Raw genomic sequence first — 25911 nt, 5'->3', positions numbered from 1 at the left:
ACAGCTTCTACCTCTGAGCTCGAGGATCAGAGATCACACAGATACTGACCGGTGCTCCACTCTCAAGCTATATTTAAACTCATCATGTCTGTATGATTAAGTGGAAACCTGATAATATTTTAACCATTAAAAAATTAACAGCAAACAGTTGACAGAATCTTTATTGTAAACAGAGGTCATTAATAGTTGTTACAAACTGAACTGAAACTCAAAGTTAGCAATCTGAATCAGATTGATAGGCTTATTTTTGTTTGGCATAACTTGTCATCTTTGCGCCTGCAGCACTTTTAAAAAGATTGCTAAAATTATCAGCATATCAATGGTCTCCTTTATGTCAAGTTTAGCACCAGACCATCCTTACCCTCTTAAGAAAACTCATTCAAAACAAGGTAGAACTTCCACCTTTTATCATCAAAGTTATTACACAAATATTGTTTTACAATGCAGAAGAATACATATAAGTATATTTTAAGTATTACAGACCATACATGGGCAGTCCCCACCTTTGTCACTTTGTATTTTCCTACCTGCTCTAAAGTATCTTGCTTTTATGTCATGTGTCCCCCTGACCACTGCAATCCACCTCTGAAGCACTGCACTAGCCCTCTCCCCCAGCCTGCTGCTAGTCACAGCAGTGCTCAGCGTGGGGGAGGAACAGCTGGTAGAAGGAGGAACGTTAACATTTCAGTTTATAGAAAAATACCATCTGGTGGTGAGAATGAGTAGCTGAAGCTTTACTGTTATGCAAAATAGGTCACAGGTAAAAAGGATGGTTAGTTCTTGATCTGCTCTCGGTGAATCTCCCACTCTACATTTTCGTGAAAAGGCAAGGACGACCTTCAAAGTGTCCTCAAATACTCTGCCTGTTACTGTAACAATCAGTTCTATAAAATATCAAAATATCCTCTGTCAAAAGCACTTAATGGAGATGTATCAAAAACAGAAGTATTTCTCAAAGAGCAAAAATAGATTTCATGAATTATATTCAATAAATAAAACATTGTTAAGATAGTGTTTTGTAGTTTTTGTAAAAATATTTAAAGAAATATTCAAAACAAATCTAAATAGAGCAGACAAGTGATGAATGTAAAACTTAAAAATATACTAAGCATCTGAATGAAAATTTCAATGATTTTTTCTTGAATATCACTCAGATGTTAATTGGTACTGAATATATTAAAATAGGTTCTGAATATCACTGCAACTATAATACCCAGAGGTCAAAAATTTCTTTCTCTTTCTTCTTCATTTAAAAACTGCACTCAGTATTGTATAGCAAGTCAGTTTCTATTTTAGTATACTTTAGTACACTACTCATAATCTCTAAGGCATTTGGTTGTTCTGTCAGAGAGAACTGTAACATACTGAATGCAAATTGTTTTTGTATTGATTTTCCTATCCACACAGCTCAAAGTGTCCATGCCAGAATGCAGGCCGGGGCCAATGATTTATCATTACTGCCTCCTTACAGCACACTACTTCAAAGTCTCTGTCCTTGATACTGTGCATGTCTTAATAATACCAGAGAGTGCCTTTCAAGTTGAATAGAAAATACATTAAAAATCACTGACTTGAAGGTTGAAAATCATTACAGTGGGATGGTGATGTTAGAACAGAGATCAGTTCTCATACTTAAAAGCTGACGTGTATTATTTTCTGCACTGCACCCTTAGTCCAGTGCATCCCAACTCTTTTCAAGGCGTGGCACACATGAAAAGGGGTAGTAACTATATGGTGCACTGGGTGAACCTACCAGCCACTCCTGGACGGCAGAACTTGCCCCTCCTTGCTGTGCTGCGCTGGGGGCTGAGGGTGTAAGTGTGTGGCAGCCCCTTTCCCCAATTCAGGCACTCAGTGCGCCACGGCCCACCAGTCAGGAGACTGGGTAACCCACAACCAGGCCAATTGGACATTTTGGAACCGGCTTAGGAGAGTTTAAAATCTGAAGGGATTGGCCTTTTTTTTTTTTTTTAAACATGAGGCTGACTGTTTTTTTAACCAGAGTAAGTATACCTGCTTGATTTCCTTTTTTAAAGTTTATTGTCTAAAGTTGATTTGATTCTTATCTGTAAGTCTGAATTTGTCTTTGTTCATCTTTGTAGAGTTTTAAATAATTGAAACCAATGCAGTAAGTGAAAATAACAAGGTATTTGGATGCAGTAAATCTAGGTTTGAATCCAAACTCTGCTATTTTTTTACCAATCAGTAACTGTGAGATCAGGCAAGTTTCTTAACTGTCTGATCCTCAATTTCCTAATGGTAAAAATTGGGACAATAATGTCTAGTTACAGAGCTCAAGTGAGAATAGAGAGAGTACACATGCAACGCCTAGACAGTGCCTAGGATGTATAAGAAGCTTAATGAATGACAACTGTCATCATTATCTAAAAGTTAAAGCTAGGATGGTATTTTAATTTCTACCACACGGTGAACAGTTAATATTAATATTTAACAGGTAAACATTCTATTACAGAGTATTTTCTTCCTAGTGCAAACTAAGGAACCACGGTCTTTTACTACCTCACATATGTGCAGTGAGAATGTGGTGGAAAGTTAATGCACTAAAAACCTGTCTTGCCTCTTAGAAGCCAAAAGAGAGCATGTAACATTTATTGACAGTGTACCTTTTAAACATCTCAAGGGGGTCTATGCCCATTAGTTACCAAAAGTTTACTTACATTGAATCTAACAATTGCTTCAGCCCTTCATCTTTTAGACAAGGAATAGTGGAGTTTTAAAAACACTTTTAAAAATTTTGGATTTTATTCACTTCTGATAATTATTTTAGAAAATGTTAACCTGAAGATCAGTGCAACTTAATGAAAGGTGTATTAAATTTAGGCTCTCTGAGACTGTTTTAAATATGGAGATTGTGTAACAGATTACAGTAGTGCTCTGCAGATAAAATAATTACCAGTATCACAAACTCTGTAAAAACATAATTGCATGCATACTCTTAAAAAAACGTCAAGTCAAGATGTGAACATATGGAGGACCTCTCGGGTTCTTCTAATGAGTGTTCCCACAGGGGTGGTCTGACACTTGGCAGCCCATGTTCTGGCCGGTCACTTGCACTTTGAAGAGAGTCCCGTCGGCGCACATGCAGAGTTTGTAGCGCACCCACTCCCCAGCCCCGAACTGGTCCCCACCGGAGGAAGTGGGCAGGCGAGTGGTGCTAACCATCACGGATCCATTGAGGATGATGCTGTTTTCCTAGGAGGAGAATAATAACAAGACCTATTTACCTCCACAAATGGGGACACAACAAGTTTAATAAACAAAACTTACTGGAATATTAACAAGTAAAGAAGGCAGTAAGAAAGAGTGAAGTCATGACCTAAACGACAACAAAGGAACCAAAACTAATGTCAAGATTCAACCAGTGGCCTCTTAGTGATCGTTTACAACGTATACCAATACACCGTTACACAATTTACTTCTCGACTAGTTAAAATTACATCAGAATTCCTAAGTGCGTGACGAGGCTGATGTTGATAAGGTCTCAGACCATTTTGTTTACTTCCTGAGAGAGTTTTCAGTTACTGCTTGGTAAGTTTCTGATGATGATAAGAATTTTCCCCTAGAGGAAATTAACTTTAATTTCCACTGTTTTTGCATCACACAGATGAAGATTCAAGCCGTGTACTTTTGAAGACCAGGCACTCCAAGGAACTGCCTGGAGGGTCTCTTCTTCAGTCCCAGGAACTTGCTTGTATTATAGGCCCTTTCTATCTCCCTTCTTTGCTCTGTTTCCTTTTCTTCTTTTCATTCATTCAACAAATAATTACTAAATGTCTACTCTGTGTTAGACACTATTCTAGGTGCTGGGGATACAGCAGCCAACAGACAGGCAAAGTCCAAGTTTTCCTGCAGCATTTTAATGGGGAGGGACAGACAATAAACACACGAACAGGGAAAACTAATAGGACATCATCTGAGAAGTCAGTCAGGGTGCGTAGAAAGAGAGTGACCAGGCAGGGTTCCACTTCACACAGGTGGTTGGGGAAGGCCTCTCTGATGAGGTCCAAGTCCAAAGGGAAGTGGGTCACGTGAAGGAGTGAGCCATGTGGGTTAATGGGGAAGGGCACTCCAGGCAGAGGCAATGACACCGAAGGCTCCAAGGGGAAGATGTGCCTGGGGTTCAGGAACAAGTAGGCGGCCAGTGTGGCTGAAGCAGAGACTGAGGGGGTCCATCGGTAAGAGATAAGTCAAAGAAATAACTAGGGCCACACATGTAAGGCCGAGGAATGGACTTTGGATCTTATTCTGAACTAGATGGGAAGCCATCTGTAGGGTTCTGAACAGGGAAGTGGTATGATCTTTTGAAAAGGATCACTCTGGCTGCTGTACAGAGAAATGACTCCAGGGCCAGAGAGGAGGCAGGGACCCGCAGGAGGCTGTTCAACAGTGCAGGCAGGAAATTGGTGGTGGTGGTGGTGGTGGTGGTGGTGGTGGTGGCAGCGGCACAGCCTGAAGGCTTTGCTGATGGACTGACAGATACCACTTGGGAACCTTGAAAGAAATGCATGTTTGGGGAGGGAGGGAAGATATCAAGACTTTAGTCTTGTTGTGTTTGAAATGTCTATTAGGTATTAAAGTACAGAAAGTAGTTGGATATGTGAATCTTAGTTTAAAGGAAAGATTAAAGCAGGAATTAGAGAATCATCAACTTATAGAAGGTATTTAAAGCAATGAGAGAAAGTTGGTTACGAAGTAATGAAAATGGCTCATTGATCAGGAAGTGATAGTATATGGACTAAATATAGTCCAATTTTGTTCCAATGCTGCCATCGTGTGGTCATTTAATTTTATTTTCTTTAAATTGCTAGTGCAGTTATATTTTAAAAGCAGTTTCATAAAATTCTTTCTAATTATTAGCTATCCACTTAAAACTAACCACTAATATTAACTAAATTATGAAGCTAATTATCTTTTCAATATTGGCCTTTATTTAACTGTGGAAAAACAGACATGTGTGTATGTATATTACAAATTATTTTAATAATTGTCATATTAACAACAAGTAGAATTTCCAGGTAGAAAAAAATAAAAGACTTAGGTCACTTGCTAATGGTAAGGTACAAATCTATCACACCTATTGCTTCTTTGAGTTTCTAGTGCAGAGAACAATGGCCCCACTGTGACCATTCTTCAACACTATTCGTTTAGAGGAATGTAAAAAATACCCTGTATTGCTATTGAATTTTTGGCAAGAATCACATTTTATGTCCATCTTTTTTATTCAGAGATTGGTATATGTGCTTTAGGGGAGAAAAGCTGTTTATGAAGGTGAAAGAACTTAATTCTTTAAAGTTTATTTTTTCTAAGAACTATGAGATTAAATTTAAATAAAGGAAATAATTATTTTATAAGTCCTTAGGTTTAAGTTCACTTTTGTCATTTAGTGCTTGGTAAAAAAAAAAAAGTTAATTAGCTGGAATTAATTAACATATAGCAGGTGCCCAAAGACATCCTATATAATAAAAGCCTAAAATGCTAAATGTCTGGTCGTCCATTCAACCAATCAAAGTGTAATATGTTAATGATATGCTAAGGCTGCTCAACCACTCACTGTAAAGTGCACTGACCACCAGGGGGCAGACGCCCTCCTGACTGGTAGGTTAGCTTGCTGCTGGGGTCCGGCCGGACACACCCTGGAGCCCTCCTTTGGTCCCTCCCTGCTGGCCAACCTCCCGCACCCCTCCCCGGCCCCAATTGATCATCACTGGTGGGGTCCCTCAGCCTGGCCTGTGCCCTCTTGCAATCCAGGACCCCTAGGGGGATGTCAGAGAGCTGGTTTTGGCCCAATCCTGCAGGCCAGGCCAAGGGACCCTGCTGGTGCATGAATTCTTGCACCAGGCCTCTAGTTTTGAATAAATATGCTTTAACCAGAATTGTAAGCAGGTAAAACATTTTCAGACTTATTTCTCCCTTATGAAATATTTACCTATTAAAATTCAGATATAATCTGTAAAGCACAAAGAAAATCTCATATTTCCACAGCTAGAATAAAGGGAAACCTTTTTCCCTTAGAATTAATAATGGATGTATAAATAAAAAAACATTTTATACATTTGCTAATTGATTTTCATGACACTGGATATAAAACCCAGTAAGTGATATGAAAATCTTTAACTGAAAAGAAACCCAACTTCAGAGATAGACACTTAATTTGATCTTTTAGAATTCTCTTTTGTAAGTTTTTGTTGTTGGTGTTGGTTGGTTTTGTTTTTATCTTTTAAAATAATATAGGTATCATCATATACATTTTTTTAAAAGAAAATGACAGGCAAGCAGAAATAAAATAAAAATAAAAGTCATCTGTTATCCTGCTACCCATAGCTAACTATTGTGACATTTGGCATCCCTTTGCAGATTTTATAATTACACATGTTTTGGAATGTAAAAATGAGGTATTTCACAAATTGTCTTATAATTTTCACTTCATAATCCATTTTGAACATCTTTCCATGTCAAAATATATACAACTACATTACCATTTTTAATAATTGTACACTATTCCACATGCGGATTTATATATACCCAAGAATCTTATAATTCTCTTAAATTCTTAAAAAATACTCACTGCTTTTAACTCCATATTACCACCCATGTGAAATTCAATGGTTTTGCCCATAATGAACACTCCTTCATTTCCACGCACTATAGCACGTCCATCAACTTTTATATTTAAATCACTAGTGGCATTGCTTGTAATCTGGAAATTTAAAAAAAAGCAGTGAAACAGTTACTAAGTTAAAGTGAATATTATCAGAGACAGAGGAATAGGTTTACCATGAAATATGAAAGGCAAGTGTTTTCATTCATGTTTTATAGATGCTGAGGTAAAGCGATGACTTGATAATGATCACATAAGCTAGGTAATGACAAATCTAGAATTTATCCTTTTCATTGTTCTGGAATTTCTTTCATGCCACATAAAACAGTAAAACTCCCCTCACAATTTGTACCTTTAGACCAGCGATTTTCAACCGGTGTGTCTCACGTATCTTTAAAATATGCAATACCCAACTATTTAGCCAGGGGCACTAACCTCTTTTCCGTTATATTGTCAAATAAAAAAAAGACATCAGCCAACACAATAATAGCTGTCTGATGGGAATGAATCAAAATTATACCTATTTTTTTGTCAAATCAGCAGAAAATATATTTTTTGGTGTGCTGCAGAATTTTAGTAATTAGTTTGTGTGTCATAAGATGAAAAAGGTTGAAAATCGCTGCTTTGGACAGTAACTCTCTTCCATTAATAAAGCAAAGAAAATAAATCATACCCTTTCAGTAGATGCTTTTTGAACATTCAAACTTTTCACTCCACTTGGCAAATGAAACTCATGAGTTTCATAGTCTGTGCTGAATAAAATATTTTGAGTCCTTGGGTCGAAAAACTGCATACCAATGTCACTTGTAATAGAAGTTTTGTTCTTTTCTACACTGAGTTTTGTTGTCCCTTGCTGAAAAACAATCTTCAGAAAAACACTTTATTATGAATATGTTTTCAAAGAAGACGGTATCCAAAATTCATCAAGAACATTATAAAAACACTCTATAATATCAGACTAATTTCAAATATTTTAACTGTGTCTGTCTGTCCCCCCTCCACCCACTTGGGATAAAAATTCTTTAAAATGAGGTTTATTGGGGTGCTGAACATACAATACAATGCACATATGATGTGTTGTGGAACTGCCCACCTGAAACCTGCATAATTTTGTTAACCACTGTCACCCTAATAAATTCAATTAAAAGAAAAAAATAAACTGAAATAATTTAGAAAAAGTATAATCTCACCCCCACAAAAAACACACAACAAAACAAAACACAAAAACAAGGGCTTATCATTTATTTGCTTATACTGCACTGCACAAATACTTGGGTCTAAGCCTGTGATGGGCAGGGAAGGTAAGGGTACATTGAGGTTCTATGCGGTTAAGAACCTTTGCTATAGCAGCCCCTTGGCATGGGCTACCACTGACTAGATTGGCATATTCTCTTCTAAACTCCCAGAAAGTAGAGAGTATTCTAACCAGGAAAGGTACTACTTTAAAAAAAAAATGTTCTTTTATTGATTTCAGAGAGAGGAAGGAAGAGGGAGAGAGGGACAGAAACATCAATGGTGAGAGAGAATCATTGATTGGCTGCCTCCTGCATGCCCCCTACTGGGGATTGAGCCCACAACCTGGGTATGTGCCCTGCCAGAGAATCGATCAGTGACCTCCTAGTTCATGGGTTGATACTCAATCACTGAGCCACACTGGCTGAGCAGGAAAGGTACTTTTTAAAAAAAATGTTTTTCTTGTATGGAGAAGACAGGAGTAAACTATGTATTCTAATAGTAATTATATCTATCACAGAACATGCTACAATGGAACAAAATCTAGAATATTAAGAAAGCATTTAACATTAATAGATTAAAGACCAACAATATTATTAAATATATTTATGAATTTTTCTCTCACGTCCCTCAATTAAGTCTGATAACTTACAGGCTGGTTGTTACCAGTGATGACCAAATTTTCATTTCGCCTTCCTCCCACTGTGCTCTTATAAAGAGGGTGGATAACGCCCATGTCAGATACTTGCTTAAATCGAAGCAGGCCACTTTCATGAAACTCCATGCTGTCACAGCCATTCGGTCCAATGCGAATCACAGACCAGATAACAAGTGTTATCTAAAAAAGAAAACAAGCCGGCTTTTAACAGGAAGCAAACACTTAACATACTTGGGAAACAAATAGAAAAGATCATTGCCAAAGGATGAAACTTCTTAAATAAAGTGTTTCATCAGTGAGATGAACATATCAGTTGGTTTTCCACTTATTAAAAAAATCATTTAATTTCTATCAGGATATTATGTGCAAATAGCTGATGGTCAAAAAGTACTAAAAGGTCTATAAAAGACACAGAGCAGTTTATTTCTTCTACCCCTTCCATATCTCATCCATATGACAACCACTTTCAACAATTTTATCTATTTTGTCTAGAATTTATCTTCACATTTAAACATAATATTTGTGCATTATTTCTTCTCTCATCAAGTTTAGGTTTTATCTATCGATATTCTATTTCAATAGGTGAGAATTTTAGCACATTTATATTTCTTCTTCTCCAACTTCAATCTCGAGTTTTGGTTAAATCCATGTTAGGATTTTCAGTATTATGACCATATAAATATTACTCACTGCTAAATCAGATACTATATATGGCAGCAATCCCTTTCTCGTGCTTTGTGTTGCTCAGAGGTTAATACTTGTCTTCCCTTCTTTTGCTTAGTTTCTTTGAAAATCTGACTAAATCTCTCCAAACCCTCCAGTATTTCTGTCAAATGTCTCTCAATAGAATGTTCTAGGAGTCCAAGCCTCCCAGGTAATTTATAAGTTCTATTTTTCTCTCTCAGGAAATCTTTCTGGAACCCCCATCTTCTTGCTCCAGTCTGGACTGTCACCTCTGGGCCTGCTGCACAGCTGTCATCATGAACTTGTCCTTCATTTCAGGCTGGAACTCCCTTTGCCTTTCTCCCTGTGGATACCCAGTTTCCTGTATCGGCGTCTTCAACTTCCATGCTTTAGTAGCTCCTTCTGGTAGAGCACATCCTCCCGTGGCTTCCTTAGAATGTATGTGAAGTGAAATTTTTTTTGCATGTGCATGGCTAAAAATATCTGTATCATCCCTCACACTTGACTGGGGATCCAGCTTGGTAGATGTTTCTAGATTGGACATTGTTTTGTTTCTGAATTTTGAAGGCCCTTGCTTACTTGCCTTTTAGCTTCCAGTGCTACTTTTGAGAGGTCTGATGCCACTCTGGTTATATTCCTTATACATTCATAACCTGTTTATTTTTCCTCTGGAAGATTTCAGCGTCTCTTTATTCCTGATTTTCTTCAGTTTCAAAGTGATGGCTTTGGTGTGAGTCTTTTCTGTGTGTTATGCTGGACCCAGAATGGTACTCTTCAATCTGTTCTAGAAACTTTTCTTGGTTAATTTATTTGAGAACATTCTCCTCAGTGTGTTTCCTCTTCTCTTTCTGAAGATACTAACTCCTATTAACAGAATGATACAGATCCTGGATTAATTCTTCAATTTTGCTGAACTTTTGGGAAGAGTTCCTTTTCTTTATCTTCCAATATCTATCTATCTATCTATCTATCTATCTATCTATCTATCTATCTATCTACCTACCTACCTATCATCTACCTACCCACCCACCCATGTGTGTGTGTCTATGAGTTGTCCTTATTCTTTAATTGCTCCTTTTTAATGGCATGTTATCCTTGTTCCATAGATGCAAGCTGGAGGTGGAGGATGAGGATTAGGGAGCCTGGGAAAGGGACTCTGAGTACTCAGGGTTCAGACTTCCTGCCTTCAGTACAGAAACCCATCCTTACCCTCCTCAGTGCAGTAGCCTCAGGCAGTGAGACTCTCTCTGGTTCAGGGTATTCCTCTGTGGGGTGAGGAGGGGTTGTGTCTAACTGCTGGCTGGAAGGGAGAGGAAGGCTAGGAATCTCATGGCTTCCATAGATTTTTCAAACAAGCTCTGTTTTCAGTTCTCGCCTCACTCCTGCTTGTACTTCTTATTCCTGAAGCTTTTCAGGATTCTGCATGGCACTTCACCAAGACACCCTGCCACCCCTCCCGAACACACACAGTAGTTTCTTTTCTCGGGTAAGTTATTTGCCATGCCTCCTCCTTTTTGTCTTCATATATGTTTAAGGATTTCAGTTGCCTCCCACTTTCTTCCAAGATATTAACATTTTCACATTGGAATGGGCTTTTTAGAGAGAAAGAGGATGAAAATATCTTTAGCCTGCCATCTTAATCATAGGTTTCCAATAAAATAAATTAACAAACTGAAATAAATTGGGAATATGTGCTCCCAGTAAAGCTATTTATAGTACTAGCTCTTTCTTTTCTTTTTTTGGTTAACCCTCACCCAAGGATATTTTTTCCATTGATTTTCAGAGAGAGCGTAAGGGGGAGGTGGGGAAGAGAAAGAGAGAGAGAGAGAGAGAGAGAGGGAGAGGGAGAGGGAGAGGGAGAGGGAGAGGGAGAGAGAGAGAGAGAGAGAGAGAGAGAGAGAGAGAGAGAAACACTGATGTAAGAGAGACACATTGATCGGTTGCCTCTCTCCCCCGACCTGAGCTGAGATTAAACCTGCAATACCCTTTTGATGCTTAGGCTAATGCTCTAACCACTGGGAAATGCTGGCCAGGGCTAAGTCTTGACTTAAATAAAAAAAAAGCTTGTGTTTCTCAGTGGTTAGAGCACTAACCTACACACCGAAGGGTTGTGGGTTCAGTTCCCCAAGGCATGTACCTGGGTTGTAGGTTCGATCCCAGCCCAGTTTGAGGCGGGTGCAGGAGGCAACTGATCTATGAGTCTCTCTCACATCAATGTTTTGCTCTTTTCACCCCTTTTCCTTCCACTCTCTCTGAAAATCAATGGAAAAAATATCCTCGGGTGAAGATTAACAAAACAAAACAAAAAAAGAAGAATTAGACACAAAATCTTTTAGGTGTACATAAATACAAAGGACTTGGAAATATTTGCAGTAAAAAATAAATGGAATCACTTTAGAACTGCTGAAGTTCATGTTCATGATTGGTCTTAGGTATACCAATAATCACTCTCTGAAAATTTAACACTCACATAGTTACAACCTTGGATTAAAAGTCTTCTTCCTTGCCGAAACCAGTTTGGCTCAGTGGATAGAGCGTCAGCCTGCGGACTGGGGGGTCCCAGGTTCGATTCCGGTCAAGGGCATGTACCTTGGTTGCGGGCACATCCCCAGTGGGGGGTGTGCGGGAGGCAGCTGATCGATGTTTCTCTCTCATCGATGTTTCTGGCTCTCTATCTCTCTCCCTTCCTCTCTGTAAAAAATCAATAAAATATATTAAAAAAAATAAAAGTCTTCTTCCTTAAAAAAGTAATATCTTTGGAAAGGCAACATACTGTGTCCTCAGTGTAAACTAGCTTACCAGATCCTTTCATTCTTTGACAACAGAGATTTAAGACTATAAAATATAACCTTTTACTGCCATCCAAGGGTTTATAATTTTAAAAATCTAGCTGAGGAGATAATACTAAATGCAGAAAAAGTTGACTGAAAGGAGAAGGATTATATTTTTTAGGAGAGGTGAAGTCAATAAAATCATCCTGGCAAGGTCTCTTCTATTGAGTTGATTCTACCCTTTTAAAAGTTAAGTCTTTAAAGGGAAGAATTCATGAACATTTTTTTTTAAGAAAATGAATACATGGCAATATCAGTACACTAAGTTTTATGTATATACTAGAGGCCTGATGCACGAAAATTCATGCAAGAGTAGGCCCTCCTTCCCCCAGCTGCTGGCACCGGTTTCCCTCCGGCACCCGGGACCCAGGCTGCTTCCCTCCTCCGGTCACCCACAGGCACCGGGCTGGCTTCCCTCGGGCCCCGGCTTCATCAGGAAGGACGTCTGGTCTAATTAGCATATTACTCTTTTATTATTATAGATATATTCATTAAAACTCAATAAGAGATAAAATATGTGTAGGGGAACAGAAAGAGGATCCTGAAAGAACTTATAGAAACAAAGTCCATTATTTCACTGAAAAACAGAGCAAAATTCCCATGGTAACTAAAAAAAGCATATTCAGTACTGCATACTCACAATTAAGTTGATGACGGCCAGGATAAACAAGAGGATAATCACACAGATGGCCAGGTTGCCCTTTCTCCCTCTCAAGCCCGTTTTATGGAGGCGATCTTCATCAATTGGAATATATCCGGCTTTGAAGTTACTGTTGTGCTCTTTATTGACATTCCTTCTCTCAACAGCCTTCTCACGCATGGACTTCTTTACAGGACCATTGGAACTTTGCTAAAACAAAGTACAACACATTGGGACAGCTTTTGATGTATTTATTTATTAAGTGCATATTCATGACCAAAGAAAGCTAAATTGGTCAGTGATATATTTTTCCCTAATAAACTTCAAATCACATTGAGTTCCAGGCTCCAAGAAAGGACATTAATTGTTATGCTGAGGGGGGTGGCAGGGAGAACTTTCAGTGTGACTATCTGACAACAGATTTCCACTCTCTGCTTTGAATAGTCCTACTTCAGTGAAGCTCATTTGGGGGAAGAGTTGACATATATACATTCTACAGTGGGTAATCTTTTAATTAATGATTCATAATTATTTTAAATTATATGTTTTCATTTATATGAAAAGAATTTGGAAAGGCTGACAGACTTTGTTATTTATCAAAGCCAAAAATTGGCTAACACTAATATTATCCTAGACCAGCAGTTTTCAAAGTATGAGCTGGGGAGTCCTGGAGGGGTCTGGAGGGTGAAAACCATTTTCAAAGTAACACTAAGATGTTATTTTTCCTTTTTTACTCGCCTCTCGTGAATGTACAGAGGAATTTTCCATAGGTTCCGTGATTATATGGGATGACATCATTGCTCTAACAGCTAATGAAATTGTGCATTGTATATTCCTGTGTTGAAAATTTTTTCCAGTTTTTCTAAGAAAACATTTTCCAGTTTTTCTAATACGGTAAATATCAATGGATATAACACATGTAGACAAAAGCTCTTTGAGATCCTCAGTGATTTTTAAGAATATAAAGAGTACCCGAGACCAAAATCAATAGTATAGACCAGTGGTCGGCAAACTCATTAGTCAACAAAGCCAAATATCAACAGTACAACGATTGAAATTTCTTTTGAGAGCCGAAAACCGACTTCTGCGCATGGGCCACGAAGTTTCAATCACACTGTACGTGCGCGCCCGCACGTGGTATTTTGTGAAAGAGCCACACTCAAGGGGCCAAAGAGCCGCATGTGGCTTGCGAGCTGCAGTTTGCCGACCACTGGTATAGACAATACATTCTGTGGAGTGTAATGGGAGGAGACACAGGATGGCTTGGAGTTGTCAGGGAAACCAGATGGAGTGGGTGGGTCAGATCTGGCAATTCAGGGAGAATAAAGTAGGAAAAGTAGGGCAGGTTGTGAAAGTTATTGGACTGCTGGGTACAAACTCTAGTCTTTATGCTGTTTAACTGGGAGTTATTAGAAGTTTTTGAACATGAATGACATGTTTCAGGATGTTAAATGTGTTGGCGTTTGTAGGAGAGTTAGTAAATACCACTACCAGGAAGTAGGCTGTTGGGAGATATTGCAGGAATAGAGTTTTGTGGTAATGAAGGCCTAAACTAAAGTGGAATGAAAAAGGATAGATAAAAAATATACTTCAAGAGAAAAATTAACTGAATTTGTAGCCAGGTTCAAAAAAAGAATCTCATGTTTACTAAATGGTGACTAGTTAAATATGTGGAATGAAGGAGGGAGGCGATTTCACATATGTTGCATTTGAACTCAATGAAAAATAACCACATGCCTAAATGCAACGGGAAGGATGGGATATTACTTCATTAGGACCAGAGATACAGATTTGAGAGTTCTCAGCCTCGAGGTAAGTTAAATCTATGAGACCACATCAGTTCATTGTGAAAAAATAGTATACAGAGAAGAGAACAAAGAGCTAAGGAGACAGTACTGGGAGACTTTAATACACACTTAACAGCTGACAGCTCAATTAAGTGTGCAGGAGCAATGGAAAATAAGAAATACAATAAATGTCAAGAAAACCCAGGATGTATAGTTGCTGAACTTGCTTTGTCAGGAAGTGCCTCCACAACCTTCAAAGATGAACTCTGTATAGCAAATTGGTAAGGAGGGAATAGTCGTGAAAAGCCAGCATGTTTACATCTATTTTCGAATCCAGAAGAAGAGAGGAAAGAAAGATTATATCTAAAGAATTTTGTGTCGTCAGAGGAGAATTGTGTTTCTCCTGTTGTTTTGTTAGTACCTTTCCCCTCCCCAATTTGGGGGAGCACTTGAATATTTGACGGCAGAGGGAAAGATGTCAAGAGAGGCAGACGTCTGAGTAGAGCAGGGCAACGTGGGAAACCAGATCCTGTGGAGGCAGGAAAGAGAGTGACACAGACAGAGCACAGGAGAAAAGAATGGCCTTAAAGGGTGGACTCCGACTTCACTGAAATGGTTCACACCACTAAGGGAAACCATTCTTTTTCCTAGCGATGTTCCAGGCAAGGCCATCTGGAATCTTACCATGTGTCAGGAGTAGTAGCAGGCTGGTTGGGGGCTGACACAAAAAGACAGGAATAATCACTGAGAGTAATGTGGCAGTTAACATTTTTTTTAAACTCCACAAAGCAGTAAGGAAGGCTCAATAGAATATAATTCAATCTACTTAACAGATTTTATCACAAAACAGAACGCTGATACAGTTGTGTAGGTTGTAGATCTGCATGCGGTGCAACATCTATGAGGGTGCACTGACACAGCAGACATTTTAGCCTTGAACATGCATGTTGGTAGGTGTTTCCTGAAGGTAGTAAACTACTTTACGGGAGGTGTGCTTTCTTCTAATTTTCACAGACACTTGTGAAAGTGCTGATAGGTGGGCAATTTCAGGTCTACATAAAAGAGAGGCAGGGCAGAATTTATCCCTGCTGGGATGCATTCTTTATTCTTCTCTGCTAGTTCATGTACATTATTACATTCACTGCATGCATTTAACATTTACTGAAGAGTGACTATATGCCAGATGCTCAGACCAGCAAGATGAGCAAGACATAGCACCTACCCTCAATGAACTTACAAGCAAGTAGATAGTCAAGGTCACTAACAACTGCAGTTCAACAAGGCAAGTGCCCTAGTGGAGCAATGTGCAGGGCACTACACGGGTACACAAGAGGGATGAAATTCTACTTAGCAAGCAGGGCGTCAGTTGAAGGTTTTTAAGACACTTGAAGTTTCAGTTGAATCTTTTTAAAAAAATATATTTTGATTTTTTTTGCAGAGAAGAAGGGAGAGGGATAATTAGAAACATCAATGAGAGAGAAACATCGAAACATCCCCTACTGGGGATGTGCCCGCAACCAAGGTACATGCCCCTTGACTGGAATCGGACCTGGGACCCTTCACTCCGCAGGCCGATGCTCTATCCACTGAGCCAAACCGGTTAGGGCTCAGTTGAATCTTGAAGGATGAACAGGAGTTCGCCAGGCAAAAGTGCAGAGAAAGGTGTTCCAGGCAGAAGGAACAGCATGGAGATTCTGAGTTCAGGTCATCTCTGGGCAAACTAATTTGGTAGCTTTAAGTGGGTGATGAAGAGGATAAGTACAGAAATGGGGCAAAAAAAAAAAAAAAGAGGTGAGAGATGTGGTTAGAGGCCAGTAAATGAATGGACATAAGTACTATGTCAAGAACAATGGACTTTATCCGTAAGGTGATGGGGAACTACCAAAAATTTAAAATAGGTTACTGATAAATCAGATTTGCATTAAAGCAAAATCAACCCAAAAAGTGCTGAACTGGACTGGAAGAGTTGAGAGGTGAAGATATCAACAGCAGGTTTCTCTAAAAGCCCCAAATGAGGGCTTACTGAGCTGTGGCACTGGAGGTGAAAGAGATTGGGCAGAGGTGTTCAAAGGTGGAACTGACAGGACCCGGTGAGTGACTGGAAGTGACTGGGACTCCCAAGTAGGACCTCCTACATAGTTAGTGGGACCTGCCCATTGTCTTTAGCTGGTTATTCTGCACCTACGAGGCAATTTGACTGTAAGCTCCTAGAAGGCAGATTTCATGTCTTCAGTATTTTATATCCCTCAGAACGCCTCTTCCAGTGACATATATCTATTAGGTCCCTAAAAGCAGTTCATTACCTACGAAAGTCTTTCCAGAAAAAAAAAAAAAAAGTTTTCTGGAAACAGAATGTTGGTTACTTGACTCGGATTTATTTTTTAAACACTGTTTAAGAATGGGACTTAAAAAACATCTTATCACATCATAGTTTTTTTTTTCCTAAAAGGAAATAGTTAACGAAAAGAAAAAGTGACCATGAAAATGATTTTTGTTTTAGAAATCACCCTATATAGAGGTTGTCCCCCAAAAATGTATACACACTTAACAGCTGACAGCTCAATTAATGCTTCTCTCTTTTCAGCTTTAACCCATTGGAATTAATAATTATTCAGTGTGTGTATACATAGTTTTTTGGACACCCTGTATAATTTACACGCACATTTTCATATATATATATCTTGCTTTTGGGGGAAAATAGCCTTCGAAGCTATTCTAAGTTCCCAGTTTACCATGCAGCTCAGGAAATCCTTGATACAGCATTTTTAAAAAAACAACCGGACAGGAGACAGTTTTACGCTGGTGACTAAAGCGCCAAGAACCACAGGGGAGGCGCACCCCGGGTGCCCGCAGATCCGCACCGGGGGCGCAGGAGCGAGCGCGGCGCCGGCAGCAGCTGGCCGCCCCTTGGCCGCCGCCGGGCAGCCTGGCGCCGCGCTGAGGTTATTTTTACCGCATCTTCGCTGCCCACTGAGCGGGGCCCGCCCTGGCCAGGCTCCCGGCGGCCACGGCCGCCTCCGGACTGTCCCCGCAGCCGAGGGGCAGCCCCGCCAGGCCGCGGGCAGCTGGCTCGCCCTCGAGGCTCGGGAGCCCCCGGGGTCCCGCTGGCCTCCGCCAGCAGCCCGGGCTGCGGACAGCTCCTCCCGGCTCACCCCGCCCCGCCGCGCCGGCCCCGCCCCGCCCCGCCCCGCCGCGCCTGCCCCGCCCGCGCGCCGGCCCCGCCCGTCGGCCCTACGGCAGCCCCACCGCCAGGATCCCGGCGCCCCTGCCCCTCCAGCCCTCCGGCCGCGGCGGGGGTCTCAGACCTGCTCGGCCGCCGCCGCCGCCGCTGCCGCCATCTTCCCGCCGCCGCCGCCGCCTCCCCCCTCTACGCCCCCCCTCCCCCGGAGCCTGCGCATGCGCCCTGGCGACGGGGGGGGAGGATGTTAGGGGGGAGCCCGCGGGGCTGCCAGCCGGCTCCGCCGCCCCTGCGCCCGGCCGCGCGCGCGTGGGGATTCCCCGCGACCTGGGCGGCCTCTGGATGGTCCCGAAAGGGCACGCCGCCGCCTCTCCCTGCCCCCTCCGCTCCCCATCGCGCTGGGCGGGCGCCGTCCCCGGTGGGACCTTCTCCTGGCGCACCACCGCCGGGTCTCCCGGGCTCGGCTGCAAAGGGGCGTTTTCGAAAGGACACGTGGGCGGAGACGGAGTGGGGACAGGAGGTCACAAATCGCCAGTTAGCCACTAAAATCACGAAAACGGAGAGTCCTTAAGGAAGGCAGTCACTGCAGGGATGCTGCCTGACTTTGGAGGGCCTGTAAAGTCTGATGCCTTTTTTCTGTGGCATTGCAGGGGGCTTTCCGTTCGGTATTGGAAATGGTGCATGGGGGTGGGGGGGTGGGGGTGGGAGTGGGGGGCGGGCATAATATAACAGATAAGTACTGCCCATCCGGAAGCACCCAAATGTCCAAGTCACCTGAGTACACATTCCTTGTTCCCAGTCCTCAGTATGATCCAAAAATCCTCTTACTGTTTTTTGTTGGTTTGGTTTTTTGTTTGCTTTTAATGAATGCAGTGAGGGCAGTAGCAACCAAGGTGCAAAAGCTGTTCCTCAGGTGGCTGAAACCACTTCTAAGCAACTTTGGGCGCTAGGGCTGCCTAACTCAGCAGGAAGCACCAGAAACTAGCTGGCAAAAACCTTTATTTCTCTAGGAACTAAGATCAGTTTTGCTTTCTGATGTCTGGAGCCGTTATTTCACTGCTCTGCCTACTTCATGTCATAGGATTGCTGGGAAGTTTAAATAGATAATCTGTTGCACAGGGAACCCCTAATAAACTCTCCCCTCTCTCCCCCAACTTTGGATAATGTGGTCATTTCATAATGTATTACCTTCAAGCTTAAAAAACATATATTTAGAGACTACTGTGTACCTGGCAATTCCTCTTTAATTCTCCCAACAGTCTATTGAGATAGGTCCTATTTCCCCCATTTTACAAATGAAGAAATCAAGACTCATAGAGGTTAAACAGCTAACCAGGTTTTCAACGAATAAAAGAGCCAGGATTGAACCTGGGTCCACTTGACTAAAGTCTCGGCTCTCTCTACCACGTAAGAGTCTTTCCCTCTGCATTTCCCTTCGCCTGTTGCATATTATCAGCACTTAGAAGTGCAAACCAAGGTGACAGTATAGTCAGGTTATGAAGACAGTTATCCCTTCATTCACTTTGTAGTGGGTAGAATAGTATCCTTTCCCCCTCTCCCCCCAAAGATATATACAAGTCAGAATTCATGGTACAGGTGAATGGGATGATATTTGGAAATAGGGTCTTTGCATATGTAATTAAGTCAGGGATCTCAAGATAAGATCACTCTGGATTTTGGTGGGCCCTAAATCTAATGACTGGTGTCATTAAAATAAGTGGAGAGGACAGAGACACACACAGAGGCGAGGATGATATGGAGAGAGGCAGAGATTGGGCTGATGTGTCTACAAGGCCCAGGACAGGAAGTCTGTCACCAGAAGCTGGGAGAGAGGCACAGAGCAGATTCTCCCTCAGAGCCTCCGGAGGAACTTACTCTGCTGATTTCTAGCTTCCAGAACTCTGAGAGACTGTATCTCTGTTGTCTGAAGCCATCGAGTTGGTGGTAACAACTCATTCTTTACTCCAGCCGCGTGCAGCGTTTGCCGTTCCCATTTATTTGCCTGGACACATCAAGTCGTTAATGTCCCTGTGCCTTTGCAAATGTGGGTATTTCTCTTTTTCATCTAGCTGTCCTCTTACTTGTCCACTAAAACAGCTCCAGGAACATGTCTTCTGGAAAGCCTTCCTTCATCTGTCTCGTCATCACACATTTCTGATTCCTGTGCCCCTGTCTGTGATCCCCAAGTATGTCTCTATTGTCACACGTACCCGACTACGCTAACATTTACGTACTTGCCCGTCTGTCTTGTCTTGGAATTTATGCTTCCCCAAATTTCATTCATCTTTAAGGACTAACCTCATCTGTTCCACCTCCTCCTGACAGTAACAGCCAATCATTATTGCTCTCTCTTTTCAACTGCTTGTGACCCCCATTTGATACTTAATAAAACACTACCTGATGTTATTTTACCTTTCACACATACATGTGTGGTTTTCTCCCAAGGGAACTGTAAACTCATTACAAAGCAGGGGCAACGTGTTCCTATTTCGGTTGCTCCAAATCCTGAACACATTAGGAGACACGCATATAATATGTACTTAGTAACTTTGATGGATGAATATGGGGCTGATTTTCTTCTATTGTGTAAAAAATATTACTAATACCCGAGTGTTTCTGACATGTGTCCACTCTAATGCTCACCAGGCATCACCCCAGAGAAGAACCCCATTCACTCTCATCTCTGTGTCTCCTAAGTGTGCTTCCTGGGTCCAGTCCTGGCTCCTCCAAAGTTAGCCCCTAGAACCTCCAACGGGATATCATAGAGATACCAGAACATACTGGTTTTCTACTTACAGTCCTTTGCTGCTTCCCCTATTGCCTACAAAATAAATCTCTCTCCTTTTTTTTTAAAAAAAGTATTTTTTTATTGACTTCAGAGAGGAAGGGGGAGGGAGAGAGAAACATCAATGATGAGAGAGAATCATTGATTGGCTGTCTCCTGCACACCCCACACTGGGGATTGAGCCTGCAATCTGACCATGACCTCCCCGTGCATAGGTTGACACTCAACCCCTGAGCCACGCCAGCCAGGCTAGTTATCACTTTGTTAGCCTGACATATAAGACTCATCGTAGCTGAACTCAGAACCGTCTTTCCAGTCTTTTCTCTGACTCTGTGATCCCACGGAACTAGCAGTCATCATTCCCTGCCTCTCCGTGCAATTTCATGTCTCTTTGCTGCTGTCCATCCTGTTCCATGTTCTCTTCTCTTCCTGGTGAACTCCTCTCCATCCTTCCAGAGCTGGCTCTCTATGTCACTTTCTTCTGTAGCTTTCCCTGATCCTTTCTTCAGGGGATGGAGGAGGAGGTAAGGGGAGAGTCAGTGTTGCCATGGGATTTTATATTTACCTCATGTAATTTGTCGCATTCAACCATGGTTGTGTATCTCTCTCTAGCATAGATTGTGAGACCTAGGAAGTAGGGACCAAGTCTGATTTTGCTTTCTGATTAAGGCAGATGTTTCTGTCCCACTAGAAATTTAGTAAATGTTTTATCAAATGTGCTAAAAAGATGTATTTCAACATCCTTCATGCTAGGACTGCCCTCATGCCATCCCATGTCCCTCTCCTGGGGTGTGGAAGGGTATCTTACAATGTAGATCATGCTCACTGTACCTTTGCAATAACTTAATGTGTCCTAAGCTCACCCCTTCAATGAGTGCTTCACAGAGCCATGTATTTGGCGAGCAGAGCTGAAAAACTGAGGGCAAGAATGCCTTCTTTTTTGAACTAATGGTAACGATGGAAACCTGGGTTGAACTAGGAGGGCCATCTTGTGGTCCTAAAATACCTCACTCAATCTATTTTTTCCTTCTATACCATGTTTGTTACAAATGTCCTATAGTTCATTTAGATGCTAAGGTGATGCAGTTGTGATATATTAAAAATTTCCTCTTGTTTTTGTGGTTTAATCAATAGTGGGCATATTTTTTTCAGAAAAATTCTGAACTGTTGCTTTGAGCAGGGAATGCTTATTGTTATTACTTCTGTCCCGTGGGACAGGGAGTGCTTATTGTTATTACTTCTTCAGCTCACATCCCAGCCAGTTACAGTTGGCCCTTGAACGTGGATTTGAACTGTGCAGAGCCACTTATATGCAGGTTTTTTTTTTTTCAATGAATACATACAGTACTGTAAATGTATTTTCTCTTCCTTATGATTTTCTTAACACTTTCTTTTCTCTAGCTTACTTTATTGTAAGAATACAGTATGTAATACATATAACATACCAAATATGTTGATGAACTGTTCATGTTTTCGGTCAGGCACTGGTCAATGGTAGGCTACTAGTTAAGTTTTTGGGGGAGTTAAAAGTTATACACAAATTTACCATTTTGCAGGGGTCAGCACTCCTAACCCCCATTTTGCTCAAGGGTCAACTGTAGTTCTTTCTCCAGTGGGTGGGTTTTGAAAAGCATTTTCCCCTTCCAGTGTGGCAGAGAACAAGGACCAAAGGAAGCTGGTAAACTGGGGACCTCGAACTGTCAGGTGACAGAACACTGAGTGGGCACATTAGTGTTTTGCCACCTACAGGGAGACAACGTGCCCTAACAATACCACCAGGAGACACTGACTCTAAAGGAAACTTCATGCAGGCAGGGCCCTGACCCAAAGGAGCAAGCTCCTAAAGCAGGCAGCTGTGGGCCACGAGCGGCACGGCACACACAGAAGAGAATCAGGGGGCGCCTGAAAAAGCATCCGGACCAGAGCAGAACAGGTTATTCTTTAGCTACGCTGTCCTGAGTGGGGAAGAACGGGACATCTGATAAGGATCCCATCATCGATATCTGTAGCTTATTGCTTATATTCATGTTCAGTGTAGCATGAAACTACACACACAGCTCTCACGTCACTGAGTGATTCTGTTAATCTTTCATTGGCTTCTTCAAATCCCAAATTAAAAATCTCTCCCGCTGACCAATGTGGGTAAAATTCAGAGTGGACAAAAACTAAGGACGTTCAGAAGCTTATTCCATCCAGATGTTCAGGCCATTACATTCTCTAGGACAAATGGTTTCTGGCTGGGCGAGAGAATTATGATGCCATAGAACACCAACTGGCTATTACATTTGCTTTCTTCAAACTCAAAGGGATTATGACATCAGATACAAAAGAGCCAATCATCTCCCTCCTTTCTTCCTCCCTCCCTCCCTCCCCCGCTTTTTAAATTTAGTGTATCAAACTATGTAGAGGGTCTAGAACATAACAGTTGCTCTACTGAAGATAATAAAGCTAAATAAGCCTCTTCCTTTTCATTAAGAAGCTCACAAAGCTGATACCGGAGGCAGACAAATGAGTACAATATCCTGTGATAACTGCAACAGTATTTGTTAACATTTCTGAAAGATAAAGACAGAAAACGTAAAGATGAGAGTGATGAGCTCTGAGGGGTTGGGGGAGTTAGGAAGATTTTTGTCAGTTTGAGCTGGGTGTAAATTGATTTAAAGTGCAGCTATGGAAAAATACCTTGTTTGTTTCTTAGAGGTTAGGTTATTCCAGAGAATAAATTGTACTCAAGAAAGAGGCTCAACTTTTGATGACTAGCTAATGCTCTCAAAACCAAGGCTTGACTCGAACTGAACTGTGAACCAAAAATTGAAACAAAGGGCAAGATTTGCTCAATCTGAACCTTAACCAGTATGTTTAAAAACAACATTAGCATTGAAGAATGTCACAACTACAAGAGATCTTAGAACTCATTTAGTCCATTTTTTAAATTATACAAATACAGAAAAATGAGGCTCAGAGTGATTAAAGTGTTATGTGAAGTCATGAAAATACTATAGGCAGAGTGTGAGATAAAGCAAGAGTCCATGTTCCAAGTTAGCTGTTCTTTCAGCTTCTCCAAGATACCTAAAAGTGTATCACAAAAGAAAGGTTTGCTTTTTATTCTTCCTTTCCAAGTAATTGCCTAGTTGGTAATGTCCTAAAATAACCAAATTGGGATAAAATTAGAATGTCAAAATATTCTCCAAATAGAACCTTTATGTAGCTGACATTTTCTTCCATATATACACAAAAGTAGGCTTACCAACTTTTTGAACAGAACCTCTATCTTATTGACTGCTCGCTTGGAATTTGAAGCATATGGATTCTTCTTTAATCAGAAAGACTATTTGCACTCCAGGCTCTAGCTCTTTCTTTAATTGATTGCTAGGCCGTACTCAAAGAAGCTCTGAGGAGGGGATCATTATTTAGGGCATTTATGAGGATGTCCACTTATTCCTACAGGTATGGAATTTCTAAGTGTGTAGCAAGTAACATCGCCAGAGCTAAGAGATGGGTGTCAGGTGCTTGTCCCTCTCTTTGATGACATGTGTCTCAGTGTTATCCCTTCGGCATTGATGGAAGGTGACTGCAAGAAACAATCACATGAAGATTGCCCCTATATTTTCCTTTAAGATAGGGGGTTGTTAAAGACACCTTCATCTCTGTTGTTCTATACTCTTTGAAAAAGAATAAACATACTTTAGAAAATGCATTTACATTCAAAGAACTGATATCTATATTTTAAAAATCACTATTCATAACCCTCATTTTCTTTTCTGCTTTGGCTTCCACAGAGCTCAGAAATAAATGTAAAATATGGCTCAATCTTACTACATAGGCTTAAATTTGGGGCATATTTGCTTTTTAAAAATATATTTTTATTGATTTCAGAGAGGAAGGGAGAGGGAGAGAGAGAAACATCAGTGATGAGAGAGAATCATTGATCAGCTGCCTCCTGCATGCCCCCTACTGGGGATCGAGCCAGCAACCTGGGCATGTGCTCTGACCAGGAATCAAACTGTGACTTCCTGACCTGGACTCGAACCATGGCATCCTGGCTCATAAGTCGATGCTCAATTTTGCTTTTCCATTAAAAAATAACAATGATATTTTCTGCAAGTCTTTTACTGTAAACCATTTCAGATCCTTTTTTGGAAGTAGTGGGGGTAAATTATGAATATTAAAACATTTCCTTTGTTTTGACTCATTAAGTGCTATGCTTCTTTGTTATTTTTTTTAAAAGTTTAGTTTTTACAATTTTATTTTTATTGATTTTAGAGGGGAAGGGAAAGGTAGAGATAGAAGCATCAGTGATGAGAGAGAGCAATTGATCCGCTGTCTCCTGCACGCCCCACACTGGGGATCAAGCCCGCAACCTGGGCATGTGCTCTGACCAGGAATCAAACTGTGACTTTCTGGTTCATAGGTCAAACCTCAACCACTGAGCCACGCGGGCCAGGCTATGCTTCTTTGTTATTAATAAAAAGTTTCTACTATGCACCACCACACTCCAGAGTTCTAAGGAAACCAAGAAGTACAAAATGACTACAGACCTTAAGCGTCTTGAATCTAGTTGTGTGGCTAGAGCACTGTAGAGATAAGTAATATCAGGTAGCATATTCTTAAGGGATTTCAAAGATGCATTTTATCCTAGGACTCTATAAGTTTAATTATTACCTTAGTAATACGGACATTTGCTCAAAGCATATTCTGTTTTACTCAAAGCATATTCTGTTTTGATTCAGATTAAATATTGATATTTTGGCTAACATTTTTTTGAAGGTGGTTAATGTTCTTGGGTAATTTTGTTTCTGAATAAGTTTTCATAAAAGCAATTTATATTCCTGGTAGAAATTTGGAAAATGAGAAAGATATAAAGGAGCATATTAAAGTCAAGATAATTATACCTGGCGTTCATATTGCATATCACACAATATAAGTGACATTTGATATCCTGCTTTTTCTACTTTGCATTATATTGTAAGAATGCTTAGATACTAGATATTCTTTGGTCATAAGATTTTTTTTTGCAACATTTCATCGAATGATTGTTGAAGACAATCACTCAATGATTGTTGCAAAATAATCATTGTTGAATCCTATTGTTGAAGATTTAGATCATTTCCAACCTAACTATCCCCATTACATATAATACTGTGTCCCTAGCTGGTTTGGTTCAGTGGATAGAGTTTCAGCCTGCGGACTGAAGGGTCCTGGGCATATGCCCAAGTTGTGGGCTCAATCCTCAGTAGGAGGCGTGGTAGGAGGCAGCCAATCAATGATTCCCTCTCATCATTGATGTTTCTATCTCTCTCTCTTCCTATCTGAAATCAATAAAAATATATATAAAATATAATACTGTGATCTACATTTGTAGTGGTAGTGACACAGCATTTATGAAGCACTGACAGTATATGCCAAGCACTGTGCTCTAAGTAATTGGCATGAATTATTTAATCTCATATAATTCCGTGAAGTAAGAATTATCATCCCTCCTTAAAGATGATGAAA

General features: G+C 40.8%; 1 protein-coding gene across 1 annotated transcript; it reads right to left on the bottom strand.

The window, feature by feature from the left end:
* Window positions 1-145: 145 nt before the first annotated feature.
* SGCB (sarcoglycan beta) lies at window positions 146-17830 on the bottom strand. Its single transcript, XM_079796732.1, has 6 exons — window positions 17758-17830; window positions 12666-12875; window positions 8505-8690; window positions 7293-7484; window positions 6587-6718; window positions 146-3213 (listed from the first exon to the last, which is right to left on the bottom strand). Exons 1-6 carry the CDS (start codon window positions 17788-17790, stop codon window positions 3010-3012), a joined length of 957 nt encoding a protein of 318 aa, XP_079652858.1. The 5' UTR covers window positions 17791-17830; the 3' UTR covers window positions 146-3009.
* Window positions 17831-25911: the final 8081 nt, after the last annotated feature.

The sequence above is a fragment of the Cnephaeus nilssonii genome (genome assembly GCF_951640355.1).
Source record: "Cnephaeus nilssonii genome assembly, chromosome: 1".
Taxonomy (NCBI): Eukaryota; Metazoa; Chordata; class Mammalia; order Chiroptera; family Vespertilionidae; genus Cnephaeus; species Cnephaeus nilssonii.
Note: the sequence above shows the minus strand (reverse complement) of the source record. Positions and strands in the feature narration are given on the sequence as shown.